This window comes from Opisthorchis viverrini (genome assembly GCF_000715545.1).
Source record: "Opisthorchis viverrini unplaced genomic scaffold opera_v5_296, whole genome shotgun sequence".
In the NCBI taxonomy this organism is placed as follows: domain Eukaryota; kingdom Metazoa; phylum Platyhelminthes; class Trematoda; order Opisthorchiida; family Opisthorchiidae; genus Opisthorchis; species Opisthorchis viverrini.
Genome location: NW_008751953.1, coordinates 24,890 through 42,735, shown reverse-complemented (window position 1 = coordinate 42,735; position 17,846 = coordinate 24,890). Strand labels below are relative to the sequence as shown.

At 43.6% G+C, this 17,846-nt stretch overlaps 1 protein-coding gene across 1 annotated transcript in view; it reads left to right on the top strand.

Moving 5' to 3' along the window:
* Positions 1-245: 245 nt before the first annotated feature.
* T265_09666 (hypothetical protein) overlaps positions 246-17,846 on the top strand; it is a gene marked incomplete at both ends in the record, with an annotated part of 23,876 nt that continues 6,275 nt past the window's right edge. Inside the window, 5 exons of the mRNA XM_009175817.1 lie at positions 246-280; positions 3,111-3,263; positions 3,300-3,448; positions 16,244-16,314; positions 16,392-16,509. Coding sequence (XP_009174081.1) covers positions 246-280; positions 3,111-3,263; positions 3,300-3,448; positions 16,244-16,314; positions 16,392-16,509 — 526 coding nt within the window. The remainder of the gene's footprint in view (positions 281-3,110; positions 3,264-3,299; positions 3,449-16,243; positions 16,315-16,391; positions 16,510-17,846) is intronic.

Sequence of the window (17,846 nt, the reverse complement as noted above, 5' to 3'; positions counted from 1 at the left end):
GGGGCGGTTTACGTTCAGGTCAAAACAAGAAGGACGATATAGCGCAAAACGGAAACAGAAAAACGTCGTATGTAACAAGAATAGAAGAAAAGAATTCACATTTAACTTATCTCACGAAGTGTCATGGTCTTTTTAAAGAGGTGCTTCGGACGAGATATTTATTCAAACCAAAGAGAAATACATCTGTTTGAAAGGTATTCACTCCACTGTTCGACCATATACATATATGTATGCTCATACGTGGAATGCAGACCTACTTTGAAGACTCGAGCAGAGAGAGGTAGGTGACCGCCCATCATGATTCTGGTCATCAATATCGCAAGACCGATAAGCTCGACCTCGTCAAGAAATTCACGCTGCGTAGTGTTCGCATAAGCGCGTATGGAGAAGACTAAGCCATTTTCGCACATCGTTTGTAAAAGGCATAGTATCCCACAGCACCTGGACGGCTCAGGTCATTTGAACTTGAACGAATTAGCACACGACGCCTCAGTGCTTCGACAACAGTCAGCGCAATCACATCCTGCTTATTAGGCCAACGTGGAAAGTTGTTTTTTTTTGGTCACAAACGAAACTGTCTCGGCTTCGCAGTATTTTCCAGAAACTTGGTAGTCAAACAAGACATTCGGTCACAGATTCAGTAAGTTTAGAACTTCAGGAGCGTCAACCAATCATAGAAAATTCGAGAGCGATTCCGGATTAGCAGACGGGAGGACTAAGTCATGTGCAAACAAGATTGGGACTTAGGGTCAAATGACTATTTTAAGGCGGTTTAACTTTAAAAAGACTTCAGAATTATACAACCTGGGATGAAGTAAATTTCCAGTTGGTACAGAAACGACGTACAACAAATTTCGATCACTTCAGCTGTCAGGTAGATGAGCAGCATTCGTGCCAGGAGCTTCCCGGCACAGCTCAGTGAGCTAATGCCTCTGTAATTGTCAGGTGATGTCTTATTCCCTTTTATTATGTAGAGCGGCATGGTTAAAGTACACTAGAATCCTGGTGGAAATACCTCTTCCTGCCAGAGCAGGCTGCTCATTCGAGAATGTTGATGGCATTTTGAGCATAGTTGGGAATTTTCAATGAAGGTTTCGTCCTCTAATGGAACAATGTACAGCTGCTTCATCCTTGTTAGAAATCATCGGGAGTACGCACATTACGAAATTAGAGTTTTGCGAAACCGCCACCTGGTGGTTTGAACACTTAACCATTCGACCATAAGCGGCTGATCAGAAGCGTGATTAACTCGCACTTTGAGAGGATATAGTGCCACTTGCCATTCAATCACTTGGTCACTTGTTGACTAGCTGATCGAGTAACGCTTCCCCATATAAAAGTTTCAATCGTCGTTTGATTTTGCCCGTTTTCTGTACCAATGGAATCATGGGCTTTGGTATAGAAAAAGGCGTCGTGGTAGCCGCCTGTCATTGACGTCCTTATCAACTGATTGTTAGGTAAATAACCAAAGCACGCAAGAAGCAAGAGACAGCCACTCAATCCTAAAGTAATTACCACCTCCACAGAAGCACAATTCGCTGTTAGCACTGTACACTGTGAGCAGGTGAGCAGTTACTGTAACGGTAGGTACTACTGATGGGGCATGCGAGTAGTATGTTTTCTAGTAAATCCGTTCCGCGTCACTTGAAAAGTGAGATTTATTACGGAATTTGTGGAGTCGCTTTGTAGTATTTGCTTGCATTTGAGTAGTAGTCAACGAATATCCAGGAAAGTTTAGGAAGACGCGTTCAAAAATAAGATGGATATTTAGTTTTGTAGACAAGATGCATATGAGAGTTTTACTTCCCTGTCCAATAGTCTGTAACTGTTCAGTTCAGTGTTTTCACTAAGCAATTCCACAGCGAAAGCCTTCTTCCTTTCAATAGTAGGCACTTGTTATTGACGTTCTTGTCAATTGGTTGTGAAGAAAATAACTGAATCACGCAAGGACCACGAGACAACCGTTCAATACCAAAGTTATTACCACCTGCACAGACGCACAATTAGCTGTTAGCGCTGTACACTGAACAGGTGAGCAAAGTTAGTGTGCTTTTTACTCTGTTGTTACTAGTTGTCCACTTCCGTTTTGCTTCCAGCATATAGGGAATCCGTTGAATAATTCTTTCGCGAAAACAGCCATTTATAGCCTTCCAAACTCTTCTTGTCAGCCTTCCTGATTTATCTCGCTTACCAGCCGGCCCAGCTTACTTGAAGATCGAAATCAGACGAACACACCTGAGGCAAGCATGAACTCCAGGTTGAATAAATAACAAGCCTATGAAGTTTATCTGTTGGACCTTACAGATTTTATGTATTGTCAACAAAAAAGCCACTCATTTTTAACGAAAAATAGGTATTTTCGTCAACACCTCACCGCCCTGAGTGTACCCTAGTTTCAAATCAGAATAGCCTCCTATGGAAACCCGTTAGAACACAGGTCTTAGTTTCATCGCGTTTGACTTTGCACTGATCACTTTAATGTTCTTGTTTTGACTAGCTACATTAATCAGGAAGGAAATGGCACTATTCAAAACATTTGTAATGAATTTTTTTGATCAGACAGAAGCGTTTGTTTTTGTAGGACCAAGGATTGCCAAGTTATTCTATGAGAATAAAGAATACTGACACTCATCTAAGTTTGAAAGTCAGTCATGGATGGGGCTTACCAGTCCACAAAAGTCGATTCACTCAAACCCCTTTTGGCGCTAGAGTGGAATTCAACGTGACCTGACTGCACCCGCTTCCGTTGTTTCCACTGTGTCTTGGCGGTTGAATTCTGAACGGTTGAAGGGTGATCAGGTGATTCATAAAAATTACAATTTTGACTGCACCAAGTTTACTGGACAGACGTAACACACTACACATAAGGTCCCTGAAACCTCTTCGACAGCCCGCGGCCAGATTTGCCCTTCATAGACGCGAAACCGGCATTTGAATACTGGCTTCCTGGATTGGCTGGGTATCTCATTCGGGAAGTATTTTTAACGAACATGACTAATTTGGCAAAATAACTTGATATTGATGGGAGACTTATATCTGCTGATTCGCCAATCCGTTGTATCCGACTGCTGATCCGCTCCAGCGCCTAGTTGCTGAAAAAAGACTCACAGAAAGGAACACAACCGCTATGTTCGAACAAGCGAATACGAGAGCGTGAGTGCATGTGAGTGCGAAAATACAATGGTCTCAAGCTATTTAGTGGAAGGACACTGTCTGAACTCAGTCCAACGCCGACGCACACGGTCTGGCTTTGGCATGAAGCTGTGACGCTCTGCGTATTGAGGGGGGCGTTGCCTGAGCTCTCGCTGTCTGGGTTTGACACAAGGTTGTGAGGCCCTGCATATTGAGGGGGCGTTGTCTGTCTGGTCAACATCTAGCGGAGCTGAGAGCCACAGTAGATTCCGGGCTTTCAAGAAGCTGACCTTCCGGACGAAATGCATAAAAACAAGTGACTGTTTCGGTTGATCGTGTGGTCACATGAAGAACAAGTGTGCACTGTTCTTCTGTCCAAACTTTCTAGGCGATTTGCATAAAGTCGTGAAATTAGACTGGATCAGTCCATCGTCAGTTTTAGCGGACAACTCTACAAGACACTGTTCGCTGTTGAGCAACTGGAATGCCAAGCGTTTGCCCTAAGTGAACAATCTACACTGAGTACAAGTCATACATCCGTCCGCTTGCATTTAAATCAAGCAAGTAGGTACGCATGCATTGCCAAAATACGATTGGCGGCTCTTAATCAGTGCCTCATCACCGATTATTCTCATGAAAAATTTCTGCCTTGCGACCACTCAGGACAGTCTTTGTTGAGAATAAAATAATCTCTGTTTCTAAAAAACATTTTAATATCCTATATTATGTCAGGTATCACGTGACCGTTTCCAAGTGGCCCCAGTTACAGAACACTTATTCTGGAAGGGGGGACACTTGGAAGGATGGTTAGTTTAGGGAAATACACTCATTAGCAAACATACTTGGTTTTGTGAGAGACTCGCCAGGAACCCAGCTGAATCGATCATAAACGGGAGATTCAGCTGGGTTCTAGGTGAGTCTCTCGAAAAACAAAAGTTGTTTGCAAATGGGTGAATTTCGATAATATCGTGCAATTTAGTTTCAAGTAGAACATAAGGTTGACGGAAACCTGATGAGCCCCAAGAAGGAGAAAACCGGTCGTGGGCTGTCGGCAAATTTTCAGCAACCTAATGAGCAGGGCATTACGACGGTTAGTACGTCTTTTCATGGCTGGCTGTTGCGCAAGATGGCATGGCAATAACACCCGTTTTTCCATTCTTAGTACTATTGCATACAATCATCGCTAGACACTATCCAAAACCGTTTACACAAGCGTTTTGTTAGCCTCTAGAAAATTCAATGAGTTATGGATTATAAACACAAAAAAAGCTATTTCAATGGCACTTTTGAAGAAAAATTGCAAAGGAAACTAATGTCAATAATGGTTGTCAATAATGGGTCGTATAAATACACATGAGAAATGTGTTAGTATGTCATTCGCCTGTCTGGAAGATGTTACTGCTTTTGTCTTTGCTGCTTTCCGCCCCCACATCTGAAGGTAACAAACGCATTTCATAAGAAGACTTTCTCATATCTTTCTTAAACAGCAATCGCTTGTCTTCAGGACGTGGAGGGCGAAGGTTGGACCACGCTGGAAACTGACTGCAGATACTGCGAGGTAGGTATCTAGCTATGGTTGCCCGAACTAAAATTCCTAATTCTGTAATACATCTCTCCGTATTATTCCATTTGAAGCTTATAGATAATGGGCGCGTGGTGAAACGAAACTGTCTATATAAGAAGAGAAAAAAGAAGAAGTGTAAACACCACTTCCTTTGTAAAATCGATTTCTGTAACCAATGCTTCGGTGACGGTATGTTTGTCTGTGATTCAATGTCCGAATCATTCCAACGCTTGAAATGGAAACGTGACTGATATTTAATTCGTCTCGCATTACAGCCTACCGAAATCAGATACAATTCGGCTAGAAGTATGCGCAACGATGCGAATTTCACTTCTCGAAAATGTGCGGTGTAATTGGAGATTAAACGGTCAATAGAAAAACGTTTCAAAATACCGGCTTTTTGATTAAACACAATGTTTACGGTAACAGCTAATGGCAACCTGGCAGACACACCTATTCTCAATTCATCAGTTTTGGAATTTTCTTAAATATCCCCATGGTTTGTACAAGAACAACGACTGCCTTGGCTGTACGCCTATGCGCTGTGTGGAACCCGGTACCGTGTTGTCAAAAATGTTTCATACGAACGCTGAGTCTGCCTTGGTCATGTGACGCGAATCAACCGGCCAAATCACTCAAAGGGTATGCGAGCCAGCATTCTGAATGGTTAGTTGTGCACAAGTCAGGAAGCACGCGCGTTCAAACTGTATTTGTGCACAAGCCAAGAAAAAACGAACGCATTGGATGGTTGAGGCGCATAAACTAAGGAAAGATGAACTGCCAATACAAGCGAGAAAATAGCATAGTATCCACGAGCCTTAAAATGCCTTCCATCGATTTGCCTTTCTTCACAAAACCTAGTTGTGACTACCCACTTCACTGTCAGCAAAGCAGTAGTATCCTCTGAAGAGACGTGCTAGCGGGTAGGGTCGAAAAGAGGCGCTTGACGTCGCCTTCTAGACGGTTTCACCGCCTCTAACTAGATGCAACACGAGGGGCGCAGATAACCGATCTTTCATGTCCCCACGTTTTGCATTTCACTAACCAATCTTCGCTGCGTATTTCATTTTTCGCTCCTATTTCAGCCATTAGATATATACTGACCGAATGACGAGATCCCCGAAAACTTTATTGTGCTGTTTAAAATTTTCCTCATTTCAAAGAAACACAATGTTGTCATTTATCTGTAGATTTTATACAACGCGAAGTTCGGTTGACACGAATAGTGTACTAGATATGAAATTTTTATACCGCAGGTTGTTCAACTCACGGGATCTCAAACTGTTTCGGAGGGCAAAGCATACATAGTTCAAATAGACCTGCAATAAAAGTAACCTCTCAAACGGAATAGGAGTTTAGACAGGCGTCCAAGAATGAAGATGATACGAATGCGACATTTAACTGGAAGGCGTCAGAACATTCAACAGAGATGTATTTGAAATTACTGTGCTCTGAGCAGGAATTGTCAAGGGCTCGTTCTATAGGAGTGGTCAAACATACTTTTTACACGTTGGCGAGGCGATTACGCGGTAAACCAAATCCCCAGTCAAAATAATTCATTCAACTGCACTAGCGTGTTTAGAAGCATTCAAAGTAGAGATGACGCAACCTTACGTCGTACGCCTTCACGACGCACCATAACATCCCCTCCATTGGTGAGTAACCGTCTGAAATTAAGCTACCAAGCTCAGCTATTATTTGTCCCGGGCATGTGTGTATCACATGCCTCCGGCAAATATTACTTGCCTCGAGGAAATTGAAGCAATGTGCTTACCCGCTACACATTCTTATGCTAATCGGACGTCTGCCGGAGACTGTGCCCTTATCCGCAACGCGATGTTGGATATTCAGCTGACTTCAATTTGCCGAGTAGCCGGACACCAGGTGAAAAGAACAAGATCTATTTTCCTATCAGTCCAATCTCTAACCTTTCATCGAAGATTTCGCTCTCTTCAGCACGCCCGATAAAGTTTAGCATGAGACCAGAAGCACTAAGGGTGCTATTTATGACGTTAATTCGTTCCTTCAAACGAGCAACTGTTTCTAACATTGACAAGGTACTAGCTATTTGACTTCGGTTACACGTATCCTGGAGTTCGTGAAAACGCTGAATTACGACACCCAGTGTATGTGAAATCGGACAGGGGTGCTCGGTGATCCTCAAACCGCTGGGATATCTCGTGTTCGCACATGACTTCCATGAGATTCCTCGGAACCCTCGTGAATCAAACTCAGTCTATAGACCACAGGGGCCTGGAATTCGGATCTGCTGTGACTTTCTCTGCTAAGTACAGGCAAAGAATCAGTCCACAAGTGCGTGTTCCCTCAGAATGTAGCACATGAAACTCACGGAGAGAATAGCGGCATGCAATTCCAACCGACGCATGTTGACAAATACCGTTGGATAAGCGCGCAATTAACCAGTAAGTTACAACGTATCATCCCAGAGCTTGATGTGCAGTGTATGTAAAAAACAGATTTGTGACCGAATGGTGAAAGATCGGCGAAATACTGAGTATGATGTAACGCATACCGAATTCAGTGAGTGCGCTGAACCAAGGCATCATCAACTATGCAATCGTTCGTATGGTACGCTGCGAAACTTCTCAAGTGCTTTCTATGGACGAATAAGTACGTTTCTTCTAGACCACATTTACTTTTAAATCGTTGCTGTAATAAGCGCTTTGGTTGAAGCAACAGGTCGGAGCACAGATCCTTTAAGGATGGACAATATAAGTCTTGTTTGACGGCGGGGACTGTCGGAAAGTAACCAGTTGGTAGACCAGTGACAATAAGGTGTCTTTTGTCAGCACCAAATAGAAAAGACGCTTCATAAAACTTTCAGGTTCTTTTTTTACCGGCTGACATAGCTAATAAACATCCAGCCTCACCATCTAATTTAACTGATAAACTGAAATTAAGTCATTTGCAAATCGATTTAGTTTTCACGAGAGACTCAACTGAATCTCTCGTTTATAATGTTCTACAACTGAATGAGCTGCACGCGGGTCGCCTCATGTTTCAGTTGGCACGACATTCGAGATGTCAAAAACATTCCAATTTGGGTTCAGGTAGAACATGAGGTTGACGGAAACTCGGGGACTGCGCCTACCTGATGAGCCCGAACTGGAAGGGCGAAACCGGTCGTGCGTTTTCGAAGAGTTTTCTGCAATCTTGTGAGTAGCTTCCTTTACGAAATCAAGTCACATCGACAGGGTCGACGGAAACAATGCAGTCATTCGCCTAAATGTTAACGAGGCATTCACCTAAACAAGCATCAGTCAGCGTAAATCAGGTCATAATGAGGGCAGTATGGCTAACCGGGCACGCTTTAGGATGGTAATGTCTGCCGCTTATTCCGGTCGTCGCCAGGATGGCAGAGAAAACGTAATGGTACTCCCACATGAAAAATACTTGGAACCGATTTGGTAGTCATCGTTTTCGAAAACGTTTGGTGCCAATCGGTAGATTCATTGTTGGACAACGTTTTGTTTTTGACTTAAAAGCTTCGGCATGTCAAGTGACTAGGTTTCAAGGTTGGTCGAGATTTAAGGCAGGCGGAGAACCAATCAGCTGAGTCAAGCTAAATCTCTGTTGGGTATCGCCCGAGGGATTTTAGTGTGTTAGAGTGGTTGAACGACAATCTTAGCACTAGCTCATCCACACAGACGGACAGAAAGTTCAAACGACGTTCAAGAGGGTCCATCAAATAAACCGAACCAGAAGAACTAGACCCTAGGCTGGACCCAAACACATGTAGGTTCTTTGTAGTGTACTACTCACATTCGCTGATTCAGTGCAATTTGGTTTCAAGTAGAACGTAAGGTTGACGGAAACCCGGGGACTGCGCCTACCTGATGAGCCCCAAGAAGGGCGAAACCGGTCGTGGGCTGTCGACGGATTTTCAGTAACCTTATGAGTAGTACATTACAAAAATATACATACATTGCGATTTCGCGAATATCGTAGCGACTGAAACATGAGGCGGCCTGATGCAGCACAATCAGTTGCCTGAGAACATCACAAACGAGGAATTCAGCTGGGTTCCAGACGAGTCTCTCAAAAAACCAAATTAGTTTGCAAATGTGTGTATATTCGCTGACATGTAGGTTCCCCCATCGGCCCAACACTTGTTCACCCACCCTGACACAGAAAAATCCCTCGACCGACATCCAACAAAGATTTAGCTCGACTCAGCTGATTGGTTAACCTTCCGCCTTAAATCTCGACCAACCTCGAAACCTAGTCACTTGGCCAGACGAAGCTTTTGTGTCAAAAGCGAAACGTTGCCCAACAATAAATCTACCGATTGTCACCAAACGTTTTCGAAAAGGAATGGTACTCTGTTTTCCGGTGGGAACTGTGCTTGTGGGAACGCCTTCTCTATATCACAAACAAGACGACTTCTATTAACCTGAAAAAGGCGCCAAAAACTTCATGGTCGGTTGCCGATATCAAGAAAGATTTAAGGGAAATATCTCGACCTTTTGCAGCGCGGTTAAAAATCCACACATGCCCCTAACGCCCTAATATGAGGGGAGATATGAAAACCAGCAAGCCGATGATGGAGCACCGTTGTTAACGAAAACGGCGTTTGCGATGATCGTTAAACAAAGACTGAAGAGTGCAGAGACAATAAAGCACCTCTGTTTTGTGCCAGTGAGGATTTCAAAATAATTAGGGGCCCCTCTGCTCGTTTTCAAGTTCGATGTCATTAAGTCGCATATGTCCCGGATGAAGGCCGGGAACAGGAACCGTCAACAGTACATTTTGAGAGAGGCAGCCCAAAGTTTTCGCTCTGCATATGAAGAAGGTAAACGGTGGTTGGAGATGCTCGCTGTTATTGGAAGCTGTTGTTAGGCAAATGCTTTGCCGCGACTAGCTCAAAGAACGCATCGCCATTTATGTATTTTTGCTGTCAAGTAGTTGAACAGTGCCAGGAGCCTGCCGGCACAGATCAGCGGGCTGATGCTTCTGTACTTATCATGTGAGGTTTAGTTCCTTTTATAGAGCGGAGTGATTACAGAATCCATCAGTTCCGGTTATAGTTCCTCTTCCTACCAGAACATGTTGGTCATTTAAAGATGCTGCTGGTAGTGTGAGGAGATTTGGAAGTTTCCTAGGGAGATTTCGTTCTGTAGGCGAAGGCAGTCTGTGCTGAAAAGCCAAGATGCACTGAACAGTTTTCCATTCTTAACGAGAATCATCAGCAGAGCACATTTCACGAAGTATGAGGAAGTTTTAAACCCACGAACTCCAGACTGACAGTTTGAACACGACCGTTCGGCCACATGCGTTCAGATGTTTGTTTAATACCGTGACCGCCCGCGTCAGCCTTTGCATCATTCAGGCTCCCGCGTGCAACTAAAGTGCCCTCAATGTTGGATTTGTATCACCGCTCAGAACTGCTACGATATGCAGTGTGAATACTTCACCTATTTACGGGGAAATCGCCGAAAATTCCGCAAAGCTGGTACTCGATCGTGATGACATGTCCCACAGGTTTGTAATTACCGTGACACTCTGAGAATACCACAATGCAGCTGACACATGAGAGCTACATGTGTCACCCAGCCATTTCTCGCCACAAACAGCCCGTAGGCTATATGGAACAAATGTTACTGCGAGAAGCCTTAGTATTCCAACAGCATGTGCACCTCTCGTTTCAGTACCGAATTAATGACATCTCCATAAACGCCCAATATCTCAGAGGATCACTCGTCCGTTTACAAAGTGACAACCTCACTATTTAAACGCGGGTTATTAGTTGAATCGTAAAAAGATGTCAGTCTTTTAAAAACACAAGGGGACTAGCGTGACAATCAGTAGGACCACCTAGTCGTTCAGTTGTCTTGACTGACCGCTTTTGTCCTATGCCGCACTACGAGCATTTTAAACATTCAGCTACTGCTCTTTTGTTAGTAGCAACAATTTTGAATGCTGTCATGTGGCTCAAAGCAGCTTCCAAGGTAGGTGGTGCTCACGTCTACCGCGGATTTCAGCGACATTCTAATTCAGCTCGTTTTCTGTTGCGGACGAAGTTCAGGTTTACCAAACCGCTTTTTATTTTGAGTACCGTTACCACTATCCAAAAATAAACATGAAATTGTGGGGGCATGAGAATAAAGCAGGGCAATGAATTTTGCTCGGGTGGTACACGGATATACTGTTTCATAACTGAAGAGAAACCGAGGCGTTTATCTATGGAGGGAATCTTCTTGTTTGGACTATATGACGAAACTATGGAAGGAGTGAATAAATGTATAAACTTGATCCCTACTTCAGCTATCTCCTGAGTCGAAGTTTACATGGCTGGAGAGAGACAGATGTAACTCGTTAGGACTTTCCGAGAATTTTAACGCCAACGAGAAGAGAAGTCGAGATGCAGAGGTCCGGCTCGAATCAGAAACCGTCCGGTTCACGCTCCAATCACGCAGCCAACTCGGGTTCCGCTGGTAGATTCACATGGTTTTCTTCTTCGTGGATAGTGAACTGTTGTGCTCTTGCTCTACATTCCACTTACATCGTTCCAGCGAATGAACTTGAAATCTGGGGGCCACGTTCATCTGACATGTACAAAGCCGAGTTGCTGTTTGCAGCCTACACAGTGCACCAGCACTCCCTCCCCTTCCACAGGAATACAGCACTGCGTACTATTTGTCGTTCATGATGGGCTTTGGTTCAATGAATAATAAGGACCAAAATAGTCAATATGGCACACAACACATCCACTTCATTGTCAAAAAAAGTCAAATATAGAGCCTGTTTATTGTGCATTCTGAGAGTGAGCTTGGATTACTCAGCAGTAGTCACTTATTAGAAGAATCCTTACATTCCATCTGTGTTGTCAGCGGCTACATAAATATGGTGGAAATCCACAGGACTCACCTGATTCTATGCTTTTTGAAGGAACTTAGCGGCATTGATAAGTTAAGACGCGTATAAGGATACAGTGACCTCGTATGTCAAAGTAACCCCATCCGATTTGGAGATCTGCCTAAGAGGCAGACTTGGTCCCGGTAGCGTAATCTCTGATGTCAGATCCATGGGGCGGAAGAGTTTCAGCAGTTCGCTGTCCCAATACACATACGAAAAGAAGCACCAACAGCAAGCGTGAACACTGATTTCCGTTCAGTTTAAGTGAGCCAAGATGAGCTCCATTGGTTATTACCGATGTACAGTCCTGGTGACAACCGAACTTGCTGTACAAAGAACTAACCCCAAAGGCTTGTGTACTGCTTAAAATCGTTGAAGTCTGGGCATAACGGCCAGAAATTAGGAACCATCCAACGCATTAGTTAGTCAAATCATTCTACGGCAACTCAACTTTAGAGTTGTTATATCTGCTGATCCGCCAATCTGAGGTGTTTGCTGCTGACCCTCTCCAGTGCCTAATGCCGAAAGAATACTCACAGAAGGGAACACAACAGCTATACTCAGAACAAGCGAGTGGAAAAATACAACGGTCTCAAGCTATTTATTGGAGGGACAGTCTGAACTTGGTCCAATGCTGACGCACATGGTCTGGCTTTGGTACGAGGCTGTTACGTGCTGGCTGTCTGGTCAACATCTAGCGGATCTGAGAGTCTCAGTAGATTTCGGGTATACAGTGGTTGCTTTCAGGAATTTGACCTTCCTGATAAAGGTCAATCCACATTTGCTAGCTTGATGATGCCTTTGGGCACGTGACATGAATTCGGTCAACTAATAAGATTGGTTGATGTGGATCGATAGGCAAAATTCCAACATCTGCTTCCAAATAAAGCTGTCAAGCTTCAGTCGCATAATATCGGCACCAGTATACAAGTTATCTGCAAATACAGAATAATTTTTCGAAACCCAAGCAAGTATAATCCTTCGTGATTAAGCAAAAAATGCCAGCAGTTCCATTCAAAATTTATTTTCTAATCTACAAAAGGTGGTACCAAGAAAGGGGGAGAATCTGCACGTGGTTTATGAGCAAACCGGATCACATTAGAACCAGCAGTCATGGGACAATTTAACCACAGAATTTTAAGTAGTATTCAAGTAGTATTTTTTTAAATCGCAGCGGAACAGTAAAAAATTCGACGCTTTGAGACTCAACCTGACTGTTTTCAAGGGCGTCTGAAAGTATTCCCGCACCTACGAAACTTGATAACCCGTTGTGATCTACTGGCAGTTGGTGAGGTACATTGCAATCTTTGGGAAGAACGCCTCCTGGTCACGAAAGCTATGGTCATTGAGAACAACTCCCAAAATGGCTTCTGTTAGTAGAACTGGCAGTGAACTGTTGAAGGGTTTTCAGAAACCTTGAGAGTTTCGTTGGATCGGGAAGACTACTTCGATTGTTGAATATTTTTCCAATAGAAACACGATACACCATTCGTGCAGCTCATCCAGTTTTCATAAAGGAAACTACTCACAAGGTTGCTGAAAACGTTTCGACATCATTGTGGGTAGTTTCCTTTATGAAAATATACTGCGATATCTCGAATGTCGTACCAACTGAAACATGAGGCAGCCTGTGTGCAGCACTTTCAGTTGTAGAATATCATAACCATCCAATTGCGTGTTACGATAAACGAACAATTTTGTGGACATTCAGTTGAGTTCACCATCACAACCAAGCCAATTTGAACATAAGTGTGTAACTTCGTTTACGTACAATTTGGTGTTAAAGTAGGCAATAAGGTTGGTGGAAACTCGAGGACTATGTCCAGCTGACAAGCCTAAAGGAGGAGAAACAAAATGCGACGTTTTTCGAAGAGTTTTCAGATACCTTATTAGAGTCAAACAAGGACCGATTTTGTTTACTACCATTTATCCGTAAAACTCGCTACGGAATCATGAATATATCTGATTAAATTAACTTCATTTTAACAATATCTGTAATTGCTAGAAGTCTCAAAACCATCTAATTGCAAATAATTTTGGCTACGTTTGCATTAGATCAAGATACATACAGTCACTGTATGACACATGGTTTTAGTGATACTGAGGACGAGATGGCCCAGTGGTTAGAGCGCGAATTTATTGAACAAAAGATCCGTGGCTCGAACCCAGCCTCTGCCTCTCGACTTCCCCTGTCTAGGCTTGGGCAACCTGACAGTAGCCCAGCCCTCGTGCAACCTTCGGGTGGCATGGCATTTAGGCACCGGAAGGGTGTTGCAGCTGAAAAATGTTCACTTCATTCTTTGAGTGGCTTGGAGTGCAACCATTATCCAATGAGCGGAACGGAGGAAGCGTGCCTAATTTCATCATATCCGTCGAGCGTATGACGAGATTTGGAAAGATCGAGAGTTCATCCCCCGAAAGAAGCTACTCCATGCCGAAAAACGCTACCACATTTATAGAAATCAAACTTGAAATCACATACAGTACACAGCGGCAACCAAGACTGATCGTAAGAGATGTAGTTTGTATCTTCCATCAGAGAACTATGACCTTGGGTCAAGTACACGATGTGTCACAACTTTTAACCTTCCATTCACAGATCAGTGGTTGGCTATCGATTTCTTCTGTGGCAGACCTAGTTACTTGCTCCTTTCGCTAGAAATTCGGCATCCGTTTAGTAGGAGCGTGTGAACTCTCCCTCACACATTCAGTCACTAACTGGTTCTACCCCTAACTCTCCTTTATATTATCATTTGTCAATTTAACCTTCCTTGATGACCTCATACTTGTTTAAAAATATCTACCTGAAAAATTGCAAAATAATTCCGAGAAAATCAGCGCATGGACAATGAGTTAGATTCCTCTAGTGGCTCGCTCAAACATAAGACCGACCGTCATTTATCATTATTGTTACTCGTTACACGGAGGTCACTACGTATACTGTGTTTGCCCACAGTCTTTCAGTTACTAAGCCAATCAGTTATATTCCACTTCTTTGAGCTCCTGCTAAAGGCTAGCCATTTTTAGTCAATCTCGCGATCTAAGGACGTCTTGTCTGGGAGACTGAATTTACACGAGTGTTGTTCTCAAACCTATCAGGCTCCTCGTGGATGACCTTCACTGCTCTCAAGCCATCAGCTATCATGAGGGCACTCGGTTCATTGCCTACACCATATTCATATTTGACATGCGCGCATCTGAAGTTAACATCAAGTTAGGGCTGTGGTAAATCATGAAAGATTCTAATCACAGGAACGCGACCGATCCTGCCGCATCTCATCGATAAGTCCTAGGCAGGCTGAAACGCGTAGAACACTGGTGAAAGAAAGCAGGTTCTCGCTGCGGAGTTATTTATTAGGAATGCCAACTGACCAGTTACAGACTATTGGACAGGGAAGCAAAACTCTCATTTGCATCCTATTTACAAAAAACTGGACATCCATCTTCTCTTGAACGTGTTTTCTTGAACTTGCCGGGACAGTCATTGACTCAAATCCAAGCAAATGCTACAAAGCGACTCCACAAATTCCGCAGTAGGTCCCACTTTTCAGGAGAGGCAAAGCGAATTTACAGGAAGACATACTACTCACATGCCTCCCCATCAGTAGTATCACCGTTACACTGGTACAGGAGACAAATCACATGCTTCTCTCTAAATGTGGCTAACTGCGAATAGTTCATGAAGTTGCTAGCTCTGCTACGTCGGGCGCTGCATGCGGGAATATTCCGCAGAGCCACAACTTCAATAAACGTTGTGTTCACATTTAACCTATCCGTAACCGTTAATTCTGTTGTAATTGTGCCTGTTACGAGTGTTATGTAGACTCATTAATCACATGGAACTGGTTTGCTGCTGGTCACATTTTGTGCGATTTCCTCCGATTCTACTCTTCAATCGAGTAAGCATCAGGGGATGGATTGGATACTCGCGAAAATCCAATGTGACTGATCTATCCCACCTAATTTCTAGGAAGTTTTACCCACACGTTAGCTCCATCACGTTAGCTCCAGATTGGCAAACCGCAGAGAGGTGCTACTTATATGGTCCCTTTGATTCCCCTACACGGACTAATCGGTTGGCAGCCCAGTCCGGGTAACTGGTGGAACAAATAAAGGAACACTATTTCGACAACCTGCATTCAATTTCCTCAAGGCCCCTCTAAATAGACTACTGGTCGCCAACATGGTAATCGCCATCATGGCGCCTACCTGATGAGCCCCAAGAAGGGGAAAACCGGTCGTGGGCTGTCGGCAAATTTTCAGCAACCTAATGAGCAGGGCATTACGACGGTTAGTATGTCTTTTCATGGCTGGCTGTTGCGCAAGATGGCTTGGCAATAACACCCGTTTTTCCATTCTTAGTACTATTGCATACAATCATCGCCAGACACTATCCAAAACCGTTTACACAAGCGTTTTGTTAGCCTCTAGAAAATTCAATGAGTTATGGATTATAAACACAAAAAAGTTGTTTCAATGGCAGATTTGAAAAAATTGCATAGGAAACTAATGTCAATAATGGGTCGTATAAATACACATGAGAAATGTGTTAGTATGTCATTCGCCTGTCTGGAAGATGTTACTGCTTTTGTCTTTGCTGCTTTCCGCCCCCACATCTGAAGGTAACAAACGCATTTCATAAGAAGACTTTCTCATATCTTTCTTAAACAGCAATCGCTTGTCTTCAGGACGTGGAGGGCGAAGGTTGGACCACGCTGGAAACTGACTGCAGATACTGCGAGGTAGGTATCTAGCTATGGTTGCCCGAACTAAAATTCCTAATTCTGTAATACATCTCTCCGTATTATTCCATTTGAAGCTTATAGATAATGGGCGCGTGGTGAAACGAAACTGTCTATATAAGAAGAGAAAAAAGAAGAAGTGTAAACACCACTTCCTTTGTAAAATCGATTTCTGTAACCAATGCTTCGGTGACGGTATGTTTGTCTGTGATTCAATGTCCGAATCATTCCAACGCTTGAAATGGAAACGTGACTGATATTTAATTCGTCTCGCATTACAGCCTACCGAAATCAGATACAATTCGGCTAGAAGTATGCGCAACGATGCGAATTTCACTTCTCGAAAATGTGCGGTGTAATTGGAGATTAAACGGTCAATAGAAAAACGTTTCAAAATACCGGCTTTTTGATTAAACACAATGTTTACGGTAACAGCTAATGGCAACCTGGCAGACACACCTATTCTCAATTCATCAGTTTTGGAATTTTCTTAAATATCCCCATGGTTTGTACAAGAACAACGACTGCCTTGGCTGTACGCCTATGCGCTGTGTGGAACCCGGTACCGTGTTGTCAAAAATGTTTCATACGAACGCTGAGTCTGCCTTGGTCATGTGACGCGAATCAACCGGCCAAATCACTCAAAGGGTATGCGAGCCAGCATTCTGAATGGTTAGTTGTGCACAAGTCAGGAAGCACGCGCGTTCAAACTGTATTTGTGCACAAGCCAAGAAAAAACGAACGCATTGGATGGTTGAGGCGCATAAACTAAGGAAAGATGAACTGCCAATACAAGCGAGAAAATAGCATAGTATCCACGAGCCTTAAAATGCCTTCCATCGATTTGCCTTTCTTCACAAAACCTAGTTGTGACTACCCACTTCACTGTCAGCGAAGCGGGGAGGGTCGAAAAGAGGCGCGTGACGTCGTCGGTCTTCGAACCACGAACCAGAAGGTGCACGTGCTCGGGCTTGTCCCACTTGGCCATCGAGCCACAACCGACCATTAGTGCAAACATCTGCTGACCAGCTAGGTCTCGTACGGAATGGTCGTATGTTATACTATGGACCACGTGACTCGGATCAGCCAATCATTTGCTTTAGTTTGGCTTGTGCATGAATCGACTACCCATTCCCCACTCAAAGGACTACTAGACGGTCTCACCCCATCTAACTTGATGCGACACGGGGGGTGGGGCGTAGATACCCGATCTTTCATGTCCCCACGTTTTGCATTTCACTAACCAATCTTCGCTGCGTATTTCATTTTTCGCTCCTATTTCAGCCATTAGATATATACTGACCGAATGACGAGATCCCCGAAAACTTTATTGTGCTGTTTAAAATTTTCCTCATTTCAAAGAAACACAATGTTGTCATTTATCTGTAGATTTTATACAACGCGAAGTTCGGTTGACACGAATAGTGTACTAGATATGAAATTTTTATACCGCAGGTTGTTCAACTCACGGGATCTCAAACTGTTTCGGAGGGCAAAGCATACATAGTTCAAATAGACCTGCAATAAAAGTA